Raw genomic sequence first — 20,817 nt, 5'->3', positions numbered from 1 at the left:
CAAAACATACCCCAGTGATCCAAGAATTTAAATCCTTGCTTCCTGCACCAGTTCCCTAGCCGCACATTCAAGTCCATTATCTACCTGTTCCTGGCCTCTCCAGCCCGAGGAATTGGAAGCAAACCGGAGATAACCACTCTGCACTTCCTGCTTTTCAGCCTTCTTCCTAGTTCTCCGAAGTCCCGCTGTATTATGTTCCACCTCTTCTTCCCGACATCATTTGTGCCGACATGTACCACCACCTCTGGCTCTTCACCTTCGCCCTTGAGGATTTCCTGCACTCTGTCTGCGATGTCCTTAATCCTGGCACCAGGAAGGCAACACACCATCCTTAAATCCCACCTGTTGCCACAGAAGCCCCATTCAGTTCCTTTCACTATGGAGTCCCTATCACCATGGCTCTGTGCGATGCCTGACTCCTTGGCTCTGCCTCCACGCCAACTTTTGATTGACAGACCTGACCGCCTCACGGACTGGCAGTGTCAGCTGTCTCTACTGTTTCTAAAAGATGCAACCTGTTCCTGACAGGTACTTCTCCCGTGGTCTCTTGCACCTGTCTCCTCTCTGCCTTCCTCATCATCTTCTCTCTTCTACTCTCTTCTGGTATGGTCGGTGTAATAACCTCACTGAAGGTCCTGTCCAGAAAGATCTCGTTCTCTCGGATGAGCCTAAGGTCCTCGAGTTTGTCCAATTTTCATTGAGAACATTTACTGGTTACAGCTGAATGGTTGCTTGACCATATCAGAGGACAGTTGAGAGTCATCACATTGCTGTGCATCTAAATTTACATAGCTGATTTGGAGTTGGAGACCATGTGTAGTGTGTCAAAGTTTGCAAGTGACACTAAAATAAGTGATCGAACAAAGTGTGCTGAGTGTTTGCATATCTGAAAATTTGCACAGGGCTATAGATTGGGCAAAGGTCTGGCAGAGAACAATTAAACTATGTTGATAAATGTGAAGTAATCCATTTTGGTAGGAATAACAGTAAAAAGGACTATAATTGGAATGGTAAAAAATTGAAGCATGCTGCTGTGAAGCTGTCCTCCCATTTCTTCCCCCACCCTGTATGTTTATCCAATGACCATTTAAATACCTTCAAGTTGGCGAGTCTGCATGTCATCCTGTCTTTCATTGCTGGAGGGATTGGGTTTAAAAGAAAGGAGGTTATGTTACAGAAGTATAGGGTGTTGGTGAGGCTACGCCTAGATTGCTGCATGCAGTTTTGATCTCTTTGCTTGAGAAAAGGATGCACTGGTACTGGAGGGGATGCAGAGGAGATTCAGTAGGTTTATTCAAAGAGTTGAGGGGGTTGGCTTATGAGGAGAGGCTGTGTAGACTGGGATTGTATTAATTGGAATTTAGAAGGGTGAGGGGTTCTTATCTATTCACTTCATAATTTCTTGTTTCTATAAGAGCAGCAAGGAGTTGGTTTTCACTGGCGAGTGAAACTAGAACAAGAAACCATACCCTCAAAATTAGGGGGGAAGCATTTTTAGGACTGAATTGAAGAGAAACTTCTTCGCCTAAAGGATTATGAATCTGTGGAATTCCCTGCCCAGTGAAGTAGTTGAGGTTTCTCATTGTTTTTAAAGCTAAGAATTTTTTGAACAGAAGTACCCTTCAAAGAAAGTGTTATAATGAGAGGGTGAGGCCAGAAAAAAAGTCAGCTATGATCTTATTGGATGGTGGAGTGGGCTTGAAGGGCCAGATAGGCTACTTTTTCTCCTGGTTCTTGTGTTCTTAAGTAAGCTCCCTAAAGGCATTATTAAATAAGATGGGCTTTTTTTGGCAGTGGTTTTATGGTAAACTTTAGACCTTTTTTAATAAGATTCAAACCCAGGATCCCAAAACATTGTTTGGGCCTCTGGATTACTTCTCTAGTGACAGTGCTGTTAAGTTTCTTTTCCCGAGGTTCTTGCACACTTGATGCAACTGCAAACACCAACTTCTGTGAACAAGCAACCAAATTTTATTAAGCACAGTCCAGAACAAGCTTTGGAGAAACTCTGAACACTCTTTGCCATGCTTGCGAGTTGTGTCCAGGGATGCCTCTGAACAAAGGAAATAGTCCTTCATTTATACAAAATCTTTATATCACAGTTAGCAGTGCTCTCAAGTCATTCCCTCAGAGTCACATGCCACTCAAGATACAATGCAGTGACCACCTCGCCTCCAGAAACAATGTAATGCAAATCATCCCTTAATGGCCAGATCTGGTGTGGAATGTATTTTTTAACTATAGGGAATAGTCAGAATTCCAAATATCATGTTCTTATTGATTTCTGAATAGGAGATGAAAACAATGTAAATTATCCCTGAATGGCACGGGATGGGAATTAAACCTCCCACATTCCACCTGCACACCACCCTACCCCTGGGCATTCAGTTTCTTGCAGGTCAGCAGAGCAAATTAACTTTTTTTTAATCATAATACCACTATGTAGGTGGTACCTACCCACTATTTGCAGTTCAAGTAACGCAATTGATGAATACTTAAACACTGCGATGTACTAATAATATTGTGAAATTACAGCTTAAAAAAAAAGAATGATTTGCAATTAAATACCATTTTCATTAACCCTGGTTGCAAAGCAATTTGTAACAAACATTTTTGAAAGATGATCACTGTTATAGGAAATGCAGTTGCCAATCTTCACAGCAAACCCCCAAAAACAGCATTGTGATAATGACCAGATGGTCTGTTTTGTGAAGTTGAATGTGGTCAGGTTGTTAGAATTCTGCTTCAATGTCTCATCTATAAAATGGAATCTCCAACAGCATAGCAATCCTTACCGGACTGAAGTTTCTCCCTCAAATGGCAGCCAGTCCTTGCCATTGATGTGCATGTGCAACATGAGTTTTTGTGTCCCCAATAACTTAATCATGGGAAATGTTACTTCTACCTTCTCCTTTTTTATAAGGATTATTCATAAAGCCATTCATACAAAATGAAACATATTGTTTATTCTTGACCTTGAGTTTGGCCTTATTTACAGTACTGTGCCTAATTCTGGTTCATTCAGTGATACTGATGCTTTTGGAACTTGAAATAACTGCACAGAGGCTAATATCCTGTCACCTAGTCACCCTTTTATTTACTTGTGCACAGCACACAGCCACCTAAACGGAAGAGATCTAAATATCCAGGTTATATGAGCAATCCAAGACTTTCCTGATTGGCCCAGGTTCCCTCTCTCCTCCCATCCAGGAATGTAGGCTTGGTCTTGTTTGTAGCTTTTCTTGTGATGTTTTTGTCCTGGTCTAATCCTCTGATGTGAATGGTGTGTACCAGACTGTAGCCCGCCTCTTGCGTCTGGATCATCTTGCGGAGCGTTTTCCCCCACTTCCTGGCATGGTAACTAGGTATCTCAAACTTGAAAGTTTCCTCAACACTAGAAAGGGATGGTGAACCTCTGTCAGGTCTTTTGGCTGTTCTGAGGGGCCAGGTATATTTTGCATCTGCCCTGTTTGCGAGCTAACAGTTTTCAGGTCATCCACATGTTTGTTCAAGAGTGTATCACCTACCTGAACTTTAAGCCTGCCTTCAGCAGTTGGACTGCTCTTTCCACTGGACCATTGGATAATGGATGGTATGGAGCTGGCCTTAAGTCAAATGGCATTTGGCACATTAGGAAATATTCCTAATGTGCCATAAATGACGTCCCATTGTCCGTGGCCAATACTTCCAGGAGACAGTGTATTGCAAATGATGCTCTCAGCTTCTCAGTCATCATCCCTGAGTTTGCTGAATGAACTTTGTCAACACCCATTAAAGTGCATAATGACCAGGAACATTGAGCACATGAAAGGACTGGCAAGGTCTTCAGGGTTTACCTGGTCATTCCCATGAATTTGGAAGCACCACTAGTTGGTAATGTTTTTGTCCTTGTTGGCACTGTGCATTGATCCACCAATGCAGCTATGTCAGCATCCAACCCCAGCCACCAGATGTAACTTCCTGCTAGCATCTTCATGGGAATCCCTGGATGACCTGGTGGAGTTCAGTATTTGGCTGCAACCTCGGGACAATCACCCTTGCTCTCCATTAGTAATATGCCAACCTGTATGGTGATCTGATCTTGCTGGGTCCAGAAGGGTTTCTGTCCTAGTTGAGGTGGCCTTCTGTTTCCTCTATTACCACCAGCTGTTTTAGTTTCACTAGGACAAGATCTTTGTGTCCACAATCAGATATTGTCAGCAGTGACTGGAAGGATGGCCAGGATGTTTAAAATTACAATGGACTCTTCCAGGGGAGGCTCCACTGGTGGAGTATCTGCCAGTGGGAGGTAGTTCAAGGCATCTGCATTAGCCACTTGGTTTCCTGGGTGGTATTCTAGCTTCAACTTGTGTTGAGAGTAAAGTGCCAATGCAGAATTCAATTGGAAGTCATGGGCAGCAACACCTTGTCTCCTTTCAGTAGCTCTAGACAGGATTGTAATCTGTTACAATGACAAATTCTTGTCTGTAAAGGTAATGGTGGGACTTCCTCAGACCATAGATGACTGCCAAACCTATCTCTATATGGGCATGTTTGTGTTTGGCATCAGCCAAAGTCCAGGAAGCACGTGCTATCAGATGTTCTTCTCCATTAGGCCACTGAGCCAACACTACCTCGATGTCGTATAGGGAGGTACTGCATGTCAACACTCTCTGGCTTTGGCTCATAGTGGGCCAACACCTTAGATGACCATAGCTGCTTTTTCACTTCCCTTAAGGCTCCTTGGCTTCTTGACCATTTCCAAGGCTTACCCTTTTTCATTAGCAGGTGTAAGAATGCCAAGATGGAGACAAGGTAACATACAAATTTTCTGTAATAATTCACTAACCCAAGGAAAGCTCTAACTTCTGGGACAAATCTGGGAGCCAGAGCTCCTTTGATCCCTTCACTTTATTTTCTCACTTGTTTAACCCAGTTTTGTCGACTCTAACCCAGGTAGGTCACTTGAGGTGCATGGAGAACACCTTTTCCTTTTTAAGGCATACACTCCTCTGGGAGAAACATTTTGAGCATTATATCCAAGTTTGACAAGTGCTCTTTATTGGTCAGTCTTGTTATTAATATGTCACCCAGCTAAATGGCAGCCTGGGGTAGTCCTTGTGCAATATTCTTCAGGGTCTGCTGGAAAACTGCTCAGGCTGGTACCCTCAAACGGTAATCACATACACTGAAACGAACCCTTTGGGAATTGTAGTGTAATTCTGGGACACCTCCTCCAGTTACAGTTGCATGTAGATGTGGCTCATGTCCAACTTCATAAAGAACAGGACCCCCTTATCTACTTGTGAGAAGCAGTTTACTGTTTTCTTAAAATGCCTACAAAGGCAAACTGAGCCAACAGGCTTCACAATCTGGTGCTTCCCATTCTGCAAACTGTACTGGTTTGATTCCTTCACTCTCCCGCCTCCTGATTTTCTGCGTCTACTTTTGCCTGTACGGCAAGTAGCACCAGGCGGGCCTTACAAAATCCCAGAATTGCAATCTGGTCAACGTGTAAAATGGTTTTGGCCCCTTTAGTAGTCCTAAGCTCTCCTTGGAAAAACTGCTGAGTATATGACTAAGACTTCACTGAGGCAGCCGTTTTCCAATTGAAAAATGTTGAGCCAATCTAAGTAAATCTTTCTCACCCAATTCCACCCAATAGACTGCTCAGGATATGCTGTTACAACACGATAAACTCCTCTCCTAATTTAAACCAGTCACATAGAAAAGATTCACCCTGTGCTGTAATCTGTTAAAATTCAATCGGCAAAGTACTATCCCAGAGGTTGCTATTTAAAGTAAAAATTAACAACTTTATTCTGTCAGTCCAACAGAGAATATTAAAACCAACAACTATTTACAACTCCTTTCTCTTAAAACCTATCTTTTACCTCCTATTCTGCAATGCTAATCTGATTTATTTTTTAAAAAATCATGTTTCAAAACCAGTCACCTTTGCTGAACCTCCTTTGTAGATTTTCCTCTGTAGATTCTCTCCAGGTCAGCCTCTGTTCTGCTGTGTAAACTCACAACAGACAGGTACCTTTCAGAGAGCTGTTCAGCTAGTAGTCTACATTGCAGGCAGCATCCAAGAAGCAGCGAAATTGACATTTCGGGCAATCCTGATGAAGGGCTTTTGCCCAAAATGTCGATTTCGCAGCTCCTTGGATGCTGCCTGAACTGCTGTGCTCTTCCTGCGCTACTAATCCAGAATCTGGTTTCCAGCATCTGCAGTCATTGTTTTTACCTAGTAATCTACATTTGTTGATCTTTGACAGTTCTCCCCCTAACTGTTCAAAATGTCTGTATTTTTTATTCTAAACGTCTGATTGTTTTAATATTATCAAAATACTAAATTCAAATTTGATTGGATTTTGTAGCTTGGGGCATAATTTAATCTGAGCAAATTTGAAATTATATTTTGTTTCATGGCAACCTATCTGCTACTATTTGTTTCGACCAAGTGTTATATAGTTACCTTGTTCTGAACTCTCTCTGCTTTGTCAATCCTTGCTAGCTTTTCAACTCTCTTAAAAGTACAGTACACCTCTACACCTTCATAACAATGCCCTGCATGAGGCACTGCGATTACCTTCACTCAAGTAGTATTCTCCAAGCTCAGTCGGACAGTTGTGGAATCCACTTCCATTGGGATGCCCTTCAGCTCGTATGCTCCACTTGTCCCGTTTTCTCATGACAAAGTCAGTTCTAGTACCTGTTTGAAGTCCAGTTGGGCTTCAGCTATTAAGCACTTCTGCATGGTTACGTCACTGATCCCACATATCAAATGGTGTCTTAGCATCTCATTCAAGGTTAACTCAAAATCACACGTGTCGCTACACGTCGTCTCAACCTTTTCAAAAATGACAATATAAATTCCTTGGTTCTCTAACAGCCAAATAAAACCAATGGTGTGTGTGGTGAAGGTGGTTTAAGGTTGTAATATTCCTTAACAAACTCCATCAATTTTTGGAAGGTTTTAGCTTCTGGGAAAGTTAAGCTGCTTGTAACCAAAAATGTTGCGTGTTCACATGCATTCATAACGATTACTCGTTACTTTTCATCTGCTGCAGTGTCATTTGCCCAGGGAAAAAGTATCACATTCTCTCCACATACTGGTCCAGTTTTCCACAACAGGATCAAATGAGTCCAACTTTGCAAATAAAGGTATGATGCCAGAAAAGTTTACCTCCACCTCAAAGATGACTTGCAAGCCAATGTTCTTCATGAACGTCATGTTTTCTATCATCTCCACTGAATTAACTGCAGAGGCTGGTCTCCCATCACCAAGTCACCCTTTATCTACGTCTGCACTGTATACTGGCTATAGCCAACTAGATCTGAGTCAGTCACCTGAACTGAGGAACCTAAATCTCCTGTTATTTTTTGCCTTGGTTTGTTTTTGTTTTTGGCTCCTACACGACTGCTGTACTTTGTATTTTGCCCCAGTACGTGTGTGTGTGTGTGTGTGTGTGTGTGTGTGTGTGTGTGTGTGTAGGCACCAGTTGTGTAGATAACTTATTCCACCACAAGGGAAAAACACCAATGTGGCCAAGGAGCTAGTAACAAGCAAAGCCAGATGGGAGCATTGCTTACATGAGAGGGGGAGTGAAGAGGATCAAATCAAAATAGAATGGGGGGGGGGAGCAAAAAAGCACTCCAACAACCCCACCCCCTCTTCACTCTGCAATGCCAATCTCTCCCTAAAAACATCAAGAGTGTTAGTGAACACCATGTGCTCCCTCTCCAAGGACACCAGGCTGGAAAATAAACTCAGAAGAGGGGCAGGCAGTCAGCATAAATGACCCCCTCCATGGCCTGCTACCTGGACCTGTTAATAGCCAGTCTGACCAGGCCCAGGAGAAAGTGAGGACTGCAGATGCTGGGGATCAGAGCTTAAAAATGTGTTGCTGGAAAGGCACAGCAGGTCAGGCAGCATCAAAGGAGAAGGAGAATCGACGTTTTGGGCATTCCTAAAGAAGGGCTTATGCCCGAGACGTTGATTCTCCTTCTCCTTTGATGCTGCCTGACCTGCTGTGCTTTTCCAGCAACACATTTTTAAGCTCTGACCAGGCCCGGGGGCAGAAACCTGAGGAGATCCTCCAACCTGCCCGTTCTCTAAACCAGCTGCCCAAAGATCAGGAGTATGGGGCTGAAGTGCAACCAAAAATAGGAGAAGGTTGTTCATATAGTTAAAAAGGGAGCACAAATGCCCAAACCCAGTACATACATAGTCCACAGACCCCTCAGCATTGCAAAGCAAAAAGTTGGATTGGAGTCTGTGAATCAAGTTGATCCACATAGGTAGAAGAGATAGGGATTTAAGACAGTTATTCAGCGAGGTAGGGTGGAAGCTTAGAGCAAGAACAAAAAGTTGTTATCTTTGGTTTGTTATCCATGCCGCGTGCTAGTGAGGTGAGGAATAAGGAGAGAGAGAAGTTGAACATGTGGCTACAGGGATGGTGCAGGAGGGAGGGATCTGGATTCTTGGATAGTTGGGGCTCATTTTGGGGTAGATGGGACTTCTACAAATAGGATTGTCTACCCTGAACCAGAGGGGTACCAACATCCTGGAGGAGAAATTTGCTAAGGCTCTTCAGGAGGGTTTAAACAAATGCAGCAGGGGGATGGGATCCTGAATTGTAGCTGTAGTGTACAGGAGGATGAGAGTAGCGAGGTCATAAATAAGGTTTAAAGATCACAAGAGTGTACCGCGAGGCAGGAGGGTGTCTACTTCAGCACCCAGAGTGTCCGGAGTAAGGTGGATGAACTTGCAGCATGGGTTGGTGCCTGGGACTTCGATGTTGTGGCCATTTCAGAGCAGGGATGGGAATGGTTGTTGTAGGTTCTGGGGTTTAGATGGCTCTATAATAACAGGGAAGGTGGTAAGAGGGGGAGATGCAGGGGTGTTAGTGAAGGACAGTATTATGGTGGCAGAAAGGACTTTTGAGGACTTGTCTATTGAGGTAGTAAGCGCTGAGATTAGAAAGAGGAAAGGAGAAGGCACCCTGTTGGGAGTTTTCTATAGGCCTCTGAATAGTTGCAGAGATGTAGAGGAAGGATAGCAAAGATAATTCTGGATAAGAGCGAGAGTAACAGGGTAATTGTTATGGGGGCCTTTACTTTCCAAATATTGATTGGGAATACTATCATGCGAGTACTTTTAGATGGGTCAGTTTTTGTCCAGTGCATGCAGAATGGTTTCCTGACACATACGTAGATAGGCCAACAAGAGGTGAGGCCACATTGGATTTGGTACTGGGTAATGAACCAGGCCAGGTGTTAGATTTGGAGGTAGGTGAGCACTTTGGTGATAGTGATCACAATTCGGTTACATCAATTCTCGCAATGGAAAGGGATAGGTATGTACCACAGGGCAGGAGTTATAGCTGGGCAAAGGCAATTATGATTAGGCAAGATTTAGGATGTGTAGGATGGAGAAGGAAACTGCAAGGGATGGGCACAATTTGAAATGTGGAACTTGTTCAAGGAATAGCTACTGTGTTCTTGACAAGTGTGTACTTATCAGACAGGGAGGAAGTGGTCGGGCGAGGGAGCCTTGCTTTACTAAAGAAGTTGAGTCTCTTGTCAAGACAAAAAAGAGGACTTGTGTGAGGATGAGACATGATGGCTCAGTTAGGGTGCTTGAGAGTTAAAAGTTAGCCAGGAAAGACCTAAAGAAAGAGACAAGAAGTCTTTGGCAGATAGGATCAAGAAAAAAACCCTAAAGCTGACAGTGTGTCAGGAATAAAAGAATGACTAGAGTAAGATTAGGGCCAGTCAAGGACAGTATTGGGATGTTGTGTGTGGAGTCCAAGGAGATAGGAGAGATGCTGAATGAATTTTCTTTGTCTTTTTTTTCCAGTGCAAATACTATGTTGTTGAGGAGAATACTGCGATACAGCCTATTAGACCAGATGGGATTGAGGTTCATGAGGTGTTAGCAATTCTGGAAAGTGTGGAAATGGATAAGTCCCCTGGGCTGAATGGGATTTATCCTAGGATTCTCTGGGAAGCCAGGGAGGAGAGTGCAGAATTTTGGCTTTGATCTGTGTTGTTATTGCCTACAGGACTAGTGCCAGAAGACTGGAGGATAGCAAATGTTGCCCTTTTTGTTCAAGAAAGGAAGTATGAACAACCCTGGTTGTTATGGACCAGTGAGCCTTGCCTCTGATGTGCATAAAGTGTTGCAAAGGGTTATAATTGACTATTTATAATCATCACAAAAGGAATAATTTGATTAGGGGTAGTCAACACTGTTTCTGAAGGGTAGGTCGTGCCTCACAAACTTTTGAGTTCTTTTGAGAAGGTGACCAAACACGCGGATGAGGGTAAAGTGGTTGATGTGTATATGGATTTCATTAAGGTGTTTGATAAGGTTCCCCATGATAGGCTATTGCACAAAATACAGGGGCATGGGATTGAGGGTGAATTAACAGTTTGGATCAGAAATTGGTATCTGAAAGAAGACAGAGGGTGGTAGTTGATGGGAGATATTCATCCTGGAGTTCAATTACTAGTGGGTGTAACTCAAGGAACTGTTTTGGGGCTACTGCTGTTTGTCATTTTAATAAATTACCTGGATGAGGGCATAGAAGAATTAGTTAGTGAATTTGTGGATGACGCTAAGGACGGTGGAGTTGTGGATAGTGCTGAAGGAGGTTGCACGTTACAGATGGACATCGATAAGCTGCAGAGCTGGGTTGAGAGGTGGCAAACGGAGTTTAATGCAGGAAAGTGAGAGGTGATTCACTTTGGAAGGAGCAACAGGAATACAGAGTACTGGGCTAATGGTAAGATTCTTAGCAGTGTGGATGAGCAAAGATCTCGACGTCCCTGTGCATGTCTGAAAGTTGATACCCAGGTTGATAAGGTTCTTAAGAAGGCAGAAGATATGTTAGCTATTATTGGTAGAGGGATTGAGTTTAGGAGCTGCAAAGTCATGTTGCAGATGTACAAAACTCTGGTGCGGTTGCACTTGGAGTATTGTGTACAGTTCTGCTAGCTTCATTATAGGAAGAATGTGGGTCCAGAGGAGATTTACCAGGATGTTGCCTGGTATGGAGGAAGGCCTTTATGAGGAAAGGCTGAGGGACTCGAGGCCTTTTCCTCGGATGGTGATGGCTTGCACAAGGGAATATAACTTTAAATTGAGGGGTGATAGATATAGGTCAGAGGTAGTTTCTTTATTCAGTGTAGTAAGGGCGTGGAATGCCCTGCATGCAACAGTCGTATGAGAATGTGTATAAGGTATGAGCAGGTAAGGAAAGAGTTCTGAGTTTTGTGAAACAAGAGGTTCAGCTGAGCATGATTGAGATCAGGTAAAAACTTGCAGTTAATAGGGTGCTGGGTGCAAGGGTAATGGGTTGACAAGGTGGAAAAGCATTCATTACGTAGAACCATTTAACAATATTAGAAGCATTCGGTATGTAAGGTCAGTTTAACTAGGTGGAAAGTATTCATTATGTTAAACTAGTTAAGGTTAAGAACATTCATTCTACAACAGCCAATGGCTTAATTTTTGCTATTGACACTTATTCATTGGGTGACCATTACAACCAGCATGTATGTTGCCTTAGCTGGATGCTCCTCCCTGTAAAATGACTATATAATTAATTAAGAAACTGTTCAAGAGAAAACCGAGAACTCGTGTCTCTGTGCACATGGGTGATTGTTCTCTGTCCCTTCAGGACGCAGAATAAAGATGGTGGTAAAACTTATACTGTGATGCTGAGCATTTTGCTTTGACTGAAGGGGAATGGGATGACATGTAGACTCGCCAACTTTAAAGATATTTAAATGGTCATTGGATAAACATATCAATGAAAATGGAATAGTGTAGGTTAGTTGGGCTTCAGATTGTTGCACCGACCTGTGAAACCATTGAATAACACATCTGAGCGTCCTCCTACTGGTGCACGTTGTCAGGTGTGAGCATCACTATCTTAAGGTGTTGGATGGCAGTGGCTGTGACCCGGATATCTACCGTTGCTCTGCATGCCAAATCCTGTGGCAGCATCTTGACCCTGGTCGCCCTGCAGCCACAGCCCTACCCTCTGCCAGCCACTTGAACCTGCAGTTGTGAGGATGCAGATTTCTGAGCAACATCTTGATGATAGCTACTACTCCTGATGGAGAGTAGATCTGGTGTGAGTCAACCATGTCCCAGACAGTAATCAGGTCCTGGTAAAAGACAGGCAGCATCTTGAGGGCAACCTGCAAACCCATGTGGTCGATAAAAGCATGTTGTAACTGAGGTTATGCACTTGGCAGAAAAAATACATTGCCAGGGCGCACCACTTAGGCGGCTCATTGCAAGATTTGAAAGCAGAAAGTTGCCACGTGGGTGCGAACACACTCGCGAATTACTGCCCTCCTTAATAGGGATACTGAACCTGTGCTGAATCTTTTTGTCCCAGAAGAAGTGAACCAATGTTCTCTAGATGTCAGTGACAAAACCAGGAGGAGAGACTCCGGGACCAACTGGTACCACAATGTGGAGGCCACCAGCTGGCTTATGACCAGCACTCCACTCCTGTAAGAGAGCACTGAGTAGTCCTGTCCATCCGCCTAGGTGAGCTGAGACTTTGCCCTCCAGACCCCAGATAGAGGAGATGGGTGGTATTCCAACTGCAACGCTAATTTCTCTGGCAGAGAGTCCACCCATCACGGACCAACCAGGAGTCCAAAACAGTTGGCCCAGTTGATCCTGGCAGAAGTCAGAACACCATCTAGCACTTGCTCACCCTTGCCAGGTCAGCCAGCTCAGTGAGCATGAGCACATTATCAACCATAAGCCAAAAAGACCACGTCTGTGCCCGGTCCACGCAGAACTAGCCCCGACAACCACCTCCGCAAGAGGCACTACGCAGGCTGCATGCACAGGGAATACAGCTGGCAGGACAAAGGGCAACCTTGACATACTCCTGAAGCAAAGGGTCGCCATTAGGGACCTGTTAACGTTTTAACCACACAGTCAGCGGCAGTGTACAAATGTCAGATCTGGATGATTGTGCCCTGAACTGCGTTGTCCGCAGAGTCCTGAGCAGATACTCTTGATTGATCCTGTCAAACACCTGATCAAGAAAGCACACAACTGACTAGTCCGTTGACAAAAATATAAAGGAGAAGGAGCCTGACCAGATGGATGCTGTGAATCCTTCCGCCCAGGTCAGTTTTAACCAGTTAGGGTGGGTTGTGTGTGTTAGCACAAACACCAGGTGAGAAGCCGGCACCCTGGCAAAAAGTTTGTAATCCATGCTGAGGAGGGAGATCAGATGCCAGTTCTTGAGTACACATGTCCCTCTTCTTTGACAACAGGGCTATGATCACCCTGTGCCAGGCTCTCCAGCAATCAGTCACTTCCCCAGCACCTGCGTGTAGTCATAGCAACCCCCCCCCCCCCCCCCCCCCCCAACCGGTCCGTCCCCACCAATGACATTCCACGTGCACTGAAGAACTTCATAGTAGCCTGTCTGCACTGTTGATTGCCTCATGGGAGCCAGGTGAGGCAATCGTTCAGTTCTTCAAAAACGACCAGAGTGTCAAGCCTTCTGGTGTCCTCTGGGCTGAGCTGTGGCAGGTCCTCCCACAGAATTCTGTGACCTGTTGTACGCACCCCAGGACCCAACAAACTGCAGTCTCGAAGCACAGCCGCCTTCTCTCCACTCTCCTACCCCACAGAGAGGAGTCTGCATTGAGCTGACTGAGATGTGACTCCAGGTCAAGCATCTCCTTCTCCAACAGTTTAATCCTCGATTTCCTACCTCTTTGTCAGATTTGTACTTCTGACAGTCTTGCTCACGTCCCATTATCCCCTCCAGGAAGGGGAATTCCCCCCCACCCCCAACCCACTCCTTTCTTCAGTTAGTCTAGAACCGCTTGTCCTCCAGCAGGTTGTTTAAAATGCCTGAAAGTGGACCCGAGCTCGGCGCTGAATGGAAGGAAGGTCACCTCCCCTGGGCCAAGCAAATAAAGACCTGGCGCCGGAAGGAATAAACATATTACAGGGTAGAGTCCTTTCCCTCCAAGCAGGAGCGGTGTTACACCTGACTGGATTTCTTCCCAATATTCTATTTTGGGGGGAAGAGAGAGGAGGAGGAAGAGCTCACTGGCAGAAAAAAGGTGCGATATCAGGGCTGTGACCTCCAGAGGGTCTAAGGGTAAATATGTCCTGCCAACAGTGACTGCAGGAAAAATATGGCCTTTCCATGTGTGTTAGCCGCAACAGTGAGTGCTAGTGGGCTGACTACACTAGTTATGGCCTTGCTGTGTATCTGAGTGAAGATAGGCCTTAATCCCTTGGCCCTTGATAAAGGGCCTAAAGGGGATGGGGTTGTGGCCAGGACTGGAACAGCTGAGCCCAAGGTCGTGGCTAGTGCAACAAGTGCAGTTGAAGCCTTCTATTTTGGGACTAGCCATGCTGTTCTGCCAGGTACTTCAGGGGTTTTCTGACGTGAGGTCCTCAAACAACTGCAGCTGTTCAGGTTCTTAACGTACCTAGGTAACAGTAACAGTCCTGATTCCTAATGGGCCCATGCGATGCTGGCAGCAACAGCAACAGAAGAGGGACAACCTGGGCTGTGGCCCCGATTCTGTTGCTAACAACCCTAATCAAGGATCTCATAGTCAACAAGATCCAGATGGTTCCACTCACTACAGAACGGTTCTGAGGAAGGCCACAGTTTTTTTGTTGAAAATACCTTGGGTTGAAGTCCTGATTCCTTTCACCTAAGGGAGGTGTAGACTTGACCAGTTTCACCTGAGGACATGACAATAGTTGCATGAACATGGAAAACTCACTCCAGCAAATAATTTTACTAAGGCCTGCATTTTACTAAGGTTATGCATTTAATTACGCAAGGAAAGAAACCTGTTAGATATTAAGTTTTTTTTCTAATCAATTAGTAGGCCTGAAGAAAGTTGTTGACTTAAGCAGTGAGTGTCCTTTTCCTAGAGGGTAGACCTACATTTGTTCCTAGCTAGGGGAAGATCAAATTTTGGAAGTAGGTATCAATTAATATCAGTGTCACTTAGTATAGTTTCTTGGAGCAGTTTTGATTGCCTTGCAAGCTTAGAGGAGAATTTTCAACTTGTTTTCCTAATTGGATATAGATTTCTGATTTTTTTTTCTCTCTCTCATTTTTTCCAGGACAATGACTAGGTAGTAAAGAAGTGACTGATATGCATTAGACTGAACTATAGTTTAGGAGAGGTTAGATACAACAACCTCCGCTCCTCTGTTTTTTGTTTCAGATGTTTCATTCCTTTTCACGCAACCCCTCAAATGTTACATGAAAAACCCACTGATCTATTAAGATAATTGTGGTTTCACCTTGAAACTCAGGAGGAACAATGTGTGCTATGTGGGATTGAATTATGCTTCACACAGAAGAAGATGGCTTGATCAGGAAGAACCAGCATAGATTTATAAAGGGAAAATCGCATTTAACTAAGTTGCTGGAGATTTTGAAGTGGTAGCAGGGTTGCTGTAGGTAATGCTGTTATGAACATGAACTTTCAACAGGTATTTTGATACAGTGCCATGCAACAATTTTGTGAGAACTTGTAGCTCCTCAAAAGTGAGTACAATTGTGGTCATGGGATTATTTCCTAATATTCAGCCAGAGTAATGGCTATATTTTGGCCTGAAGGAATGTTTATAGTATAGTTCCCTAAGGATTGATGTTGGGACCTTTTAGTATTCCTGATAAATATGAATGCTGTAGACCTTGATATGCAGGAAACAGTTAAATAATGTGTGGATGATACAAAACTTGTAAGCACTATAAATTTATGCGAAGGACAGTGTGAGACTTCAAAGGCATGTAGACAGACAAGTTGACGTGTACTGAACAGAAGATAACTGACAGCTCAATGCAGAGACTAATACACTTTGCTTGTTCATTTGTTTCTTACCAAAGTAAAATTAGAGTACAGTTCTAAAGAAGGTGCAGGACCGGAGTGTCACAGTGAATAGAACAACAGTATCCTGGTCTTTATTATTTGCAGCATAGAGTATACAAGAGAGAGAGGATGATGCTTAATTTGTTTAAGATACTTGTTCGGTCCTCAGCTGTGTGAAAGTTTGGTTCCACACAACAGGAAGGATGCAAATGCATTGAAGAAATTGCAGAAAAAGCTTACAAGGCTCAATGATTCTATAAACTGTGGAGGGGGGGGGGAAAGAAAGTAATTCTCATTGGTATTGTCACATTGGCTTAAGCTTCACCTTTGAGTAATGTTAGTTTTATTTAAGGGAAAAAACCTCCTAAAACTGCAGTTCCTAAAAGGAGTAGTCTGATAAATAGCAAGTTCACAGTGAAGTGTGGATCGATGAAGGTGGTTTGAAAATAACACAAGTTTCAAGAAGGATTGCAAGTAGTATTCTTGAAACCTTGTGTGTAGTAGGCCATGTCGATGGTTCATATTCCTGCTATGGTACATTAGTATGAATAGTTCAGATGGAATATTTGGTGCAAATACCAGCAAGCTATTAAGTCATTGTTGATTTTGAGTTTCCCAAGTGTTGGAGCTGGTACTTGAAGTTCAGATTTCTTGCTCATATCTTGGAGATGCTTTGATATCAAGGACATTTACTATCATCTCTGGAATTCAGGTCTTGTCCGTGTTGAATCAGGGCTGCAATGAGGTCTGGGGGTGAATGTTTTTGGCAAAACGCAAAGTGAATATCAAATTGTGTTTTCTGTTGCTTTGCTAATGTTAGTAGTTAGTTGGTGATGTTACTGGCCAAATTGGATTTGCTACTCTTTAGTGTGAACAACGAAGTCAGGAATATGATTAAGATTTTCAGAAGTGTGAAGCGGTTTCATTTTGACTGACCTGAAGAGGTTTTATAAACTAAATGGCAAGATTTCAAATGAGGTGCAGAATTAAGTTTACATATAGAAATCTTTTGAAGGTGACCAGTTGAGAATGCTGTTTCCAAACAAAAATGTTCTTTGACTTTCATAAAGATGTGCATTCCATAACTTTTTTTTTGTAATTTTGACTCCTTTTATAGAAGGAAACTCCTGTTCTTATCTGCTTTGGCATACATGTGACTCTAAAGACACAGCAATACAGTTGACTCTTCACTCTCTGGGCAGTTTTTGGAGTGGGCGATAAATGCTGGTCCAACCAATGATGCTTACATCCTGTGAATGGTTTTGATATATTTTATCATTCAATCATAAAACGCCTAGATTTCCCCATTTGGAATGATATGTCTTAATTTGTGTACCACATCTCTGCAAAGAGGCCAAAGTCTTGAACAGTTTGCTGAACAGAAGAAATTCCCAAGCATAGGAGTAAGGATGTGGGAATGAAATGAGTGAAGTTGGCATTGTTCTCCTTTAAAATAGATAAAATTGGAAGAAAATTAATGTTTTAAAATCCTTCATGATTTTGAAAGAGTAAGTGAGGCAAACTTGACAGTGGCAAGAGATCTGGTAATTGGTAGATGTACATTTAAAGTAATGGCTAGAAATTGGGAGTTTTGATACTGATGTGTTGCCTGAGAGTGGGGAGGTCAGGTTCGGCCATAACCTTTTCAAAAAATAATTACATAAATACTTGGAAAAGTCTGTAAGGGAGCTGATCTGGCATTGATGGGCAAAATGACCTTTTTATGATTGCGTCAATTATCAGGATTTCAAATCTCTCTTGCCCTTGTCAAGCTGTGGTCAACTTGCATTGCAAGCTATTTATAAGGTGGTAAATGTTTTAGATGCCTGAGATACTTGAACTCATTTTGAGGAAATGATAGAATGGTGTGATAAAAGAACACGTCCATCTCATTTGTATTTTCTGTGGAGTAAGTTTTTTTGTTTTTCTTCATGTTGATTTTATTGCTATAGTTTTTCTTAATCTTTTTATTTTGTTATTTCCCTTTTACTTGTAGGTTATCTTTCTCCATGGATTAGGAGACACTGGGTAAGAGACTTTTTTTGTTGTGTATAATATATTACTTCAGGTGTATAATGAAAATTGGTTATATTCAATATGTATTTGTCACTGATTTTTGAATAAATGTGTTCTAGTGTGTTGTGGGAATCGCATGTCTCATTCCTGAAATGTGGCTGGCTAGCCACCTTCAGAATGATTGATTGGCACTGCAAGAGCCCTTGGCACCCCTCATCCATGGGTCGATCAAAAAATGTGTATGGATTCTATGCTTTATTTTTCCCAACAAACCAGTATAGATATGCGATAAGACCCAAGTTTGTGTTAAGCACAGGGTTGGTCACTTATGAGGAGGTGATGGCCAAATGGTTTTATTGCTATTAATTCAGAGGTATGGGTAATGTTCCAGAATCCTGGGTTTGAATCCTGCCATGGAAGATGATTAAAATTTGACTTCAAGTATTTTAAAAAATGAACTTTAGTGTAATGGTGACCATGAAATGGTTGTCAATTGTCGGGAAGAAATTTATCTTGTTCATTTGTGTCCATTAGGGAAGGACACAACTATCCTTACCTTGACTGGCCTGCATGTGACTCTAGACCTACAGCATTGTGATTGACTCTTAACAACCCTTATGGGCGCTTAGTGGTTGACACTAAATGCTGGCCTAGTCAACAACCACCTCCTGTGAATGAATAATAAAAAACTGATTTTCCTGCCTCAATGATGACTTGACATCCCAAACCCATTTTCTTGCATTGTATGTGATGAGCATGCATTTGGCAAAGCTATGAGGAGAGAGCACAGGCACACTTAATGCTCAACCATTGCCGTAATTATTATTACTTGAATAATCTGAAAATTCACTGGAAAAGCCTTTGACCATTTGAGTGCTTCCCATAATAAAAATAAGCTGTGTAATAATTAGAAAATGTAGAAAAAGCATGATACCACTGATAATGGAGAGTTACTGAAGTCCTTTATCAAACTGTAATTTTGATAATGCCAATTTGGCAATGTTTTTTTAGTGTATTAGAAAGCACAGCATGAAAAATGAGCTTGTTCTTTTTCTGTTCAGGGCATACTTTTTTTTTACGCGCATGTGAGCCTGAAATGTTTTTCTGCAAACTACTCTTTTAAAAATAAGTCAAGAAGCGAGAAACAGGAGTAGGCCATTCAACCCCTTGAGCCTCCTCTGCCATTCAGTAAGATCATGGCTGATCTGTGACCCAAATCCATTATACCTGCCTGAGATTACCTCTTGATAATCTTAATACAAAATTGTCTACCAGAGATTAAAGTTGAATTAACATTGACCGCCATTTTGAGAGAGAATTCCAAATTGCCACTATACTTTTGTGTTTTAACATCTGTCTCAAATGGCCTGATCCAAATTCTTAGGCTATGCCTCTTGCTTCTCGAATTTTCAACCAGTGGAAGTAGTTTACCTACTGTCTTTCATGTAATGGCAGAATCCCTACAAAGCAGATATAAGCCATTCGGCCCACCGAATCTACACTCTGTGAAGAGCATCCCACCCAGACCACCCCCTGCCTTATCCCCTGAAAACCTGCATAAGCCATGGCTTATGGGCGCTTGTGGGCGGCACGGTGGCACAGTGGTTAGCACTGCTGCCTCACAGCGCCACAGATCCAGGTTCAATTCCCGCCTCAGTCGACTTTCTGTGTGGAGTTTGCACGTTCTCCCCGTGTCTGTGTGGGTTTCCTCCGGGTGCTCTGGTTTCCTCCCACACTCCAAAGATGTGCTGGTCAGGTGAATTGGCCATGCTAAATTGCCCGTAGTGTTAGGTAAGGGGTAGATGTAGGGGTATGGGTGGGTTGCGCTTCGGCGGGTGCAGTGTGGACTTGTTGGGCCGAAGGGCCTGTTTCCACACTGTAAGTAATCTAATCTAATCTAATCGACCTAATCTACACATTTCTGAACAATATAGGGCAATTTAGCATGGGAATCCACCTAATCTGTACATCTTTGAACTGAGGAATTATCCAAGTTGTTGTTGAATATTATAAATAGCTGAGGCCCAAACACTGATCCCTTCAGGACACCACTAGTCATGTCTTGCCAGTTTGAATACTTACCCATTATTCTAACTATTTCCTGTCACTCAGCTAATTTCCTATCTACATCAGTAATTTGCCTTAAATTCCATGGGTTTCACTTTAGCGAACAGTCTCTTATATGGCACTTTATCAAAAGCCTCCATATAAATGACATCCATAGTCTTCCTTCTGTCCACCACTTTTGACACATCTTCAAAAAAGCTCTGGATTTGTCAGGTGTGACCTATCCTTCATGAATCCATGCTGACTCTCCCTGATTTAACTGGGGGGTGGGGAATTAAATGTTTTAAAAGTGTTGAAGGGCATGGGGTGTGTCACAAATGTAAGTAGGGAGTTCCTGGGCCAAGGGGAAAAGAACAGTGTTGAGGTAGGAGGGGGTGAGCTCGGTGAAGCAGGCAGAGACAGGGGGACCGGGCAGTCAGGTTTATGGATTTTTGGATAGGAGATAGAAATGGGCAGTTTGGGGTTAGTTAACTATCAAGTTGGAGGCTATGTATGGGAGAGCTCCTGAAGTGATAAGGTTTTTGATGGTCTGAGAGATGATTGCTTGTTGATCAGAGGTGGGGTCATAATCGAGGGAACGGTACAAAGAGGTGTCAGAGTTGGCATCTGGCCTGAGCAATGTAAAGATCAATTCACCATACTACTACCGTTTTCCCCCACCCCCTTTTATTGGCAGTCTAATGGTGAGGTTAGGATTGGAGCTGAGGGCTGCACGTTCTGAAGGGGAGAGGTTGGAGTAAGAGAAGTGCAAAGAGATTCAAGTGATTGATGTCACGGTGGCTGTTTGAGGTGAAGGTGTTGAGGAGTGTAGGAGGCCAGGAGGGGAGCTCCACGTGGATGGAGTAC

At 43.2% G+C, this 20,817-nt stretch overlaps 1 protein-coding gene across 3 annotated transcripts in view; it reads left to right on the top strand.

Moving 5' to 3' along the window:
• lypla1 (lysophospholipase 1) overlaps positions 1–20,817 on the top strand; it is an 88,685-nt gene that overhangs the window by 13,288 nt on the left and 54,580 nt on the right. For all 3 annotated transcript variants that reach the window (XM_072570547.1, XM_072570548.1, XM_072570549.1), the window contains exon 2: positions 17,885–17,916. In XM_072570547.1, the coding sequence (XP_072426648.1) occupies positions 17,885–17,916 (32 nt within the window). The remainder of the gene's footprint in view (positions 1–17,884; positions 17,917–20,817) is intronic.

The sequence above is a fragment of the Chiloscyllium punctatum genome, chromosome 5, assembly GCF_047496795.1.
Source record: "Chiloscyllium punctatum isolate Juve2018m chromosome 5, sChiPun1.3, whole genome shotgun sequence".
In the NCBI taxonomy this organism is placed as follows: Eukaryota; Metazoa; Chordata; class Chondrichthyes; order Orectolobiformes; family Hemiscylliidae; genus Chiloscyllium; species Chiloscyllium punctatum.
This window is presented reverse-complemented; position numbering and strand designations above follow the sequence as displayed.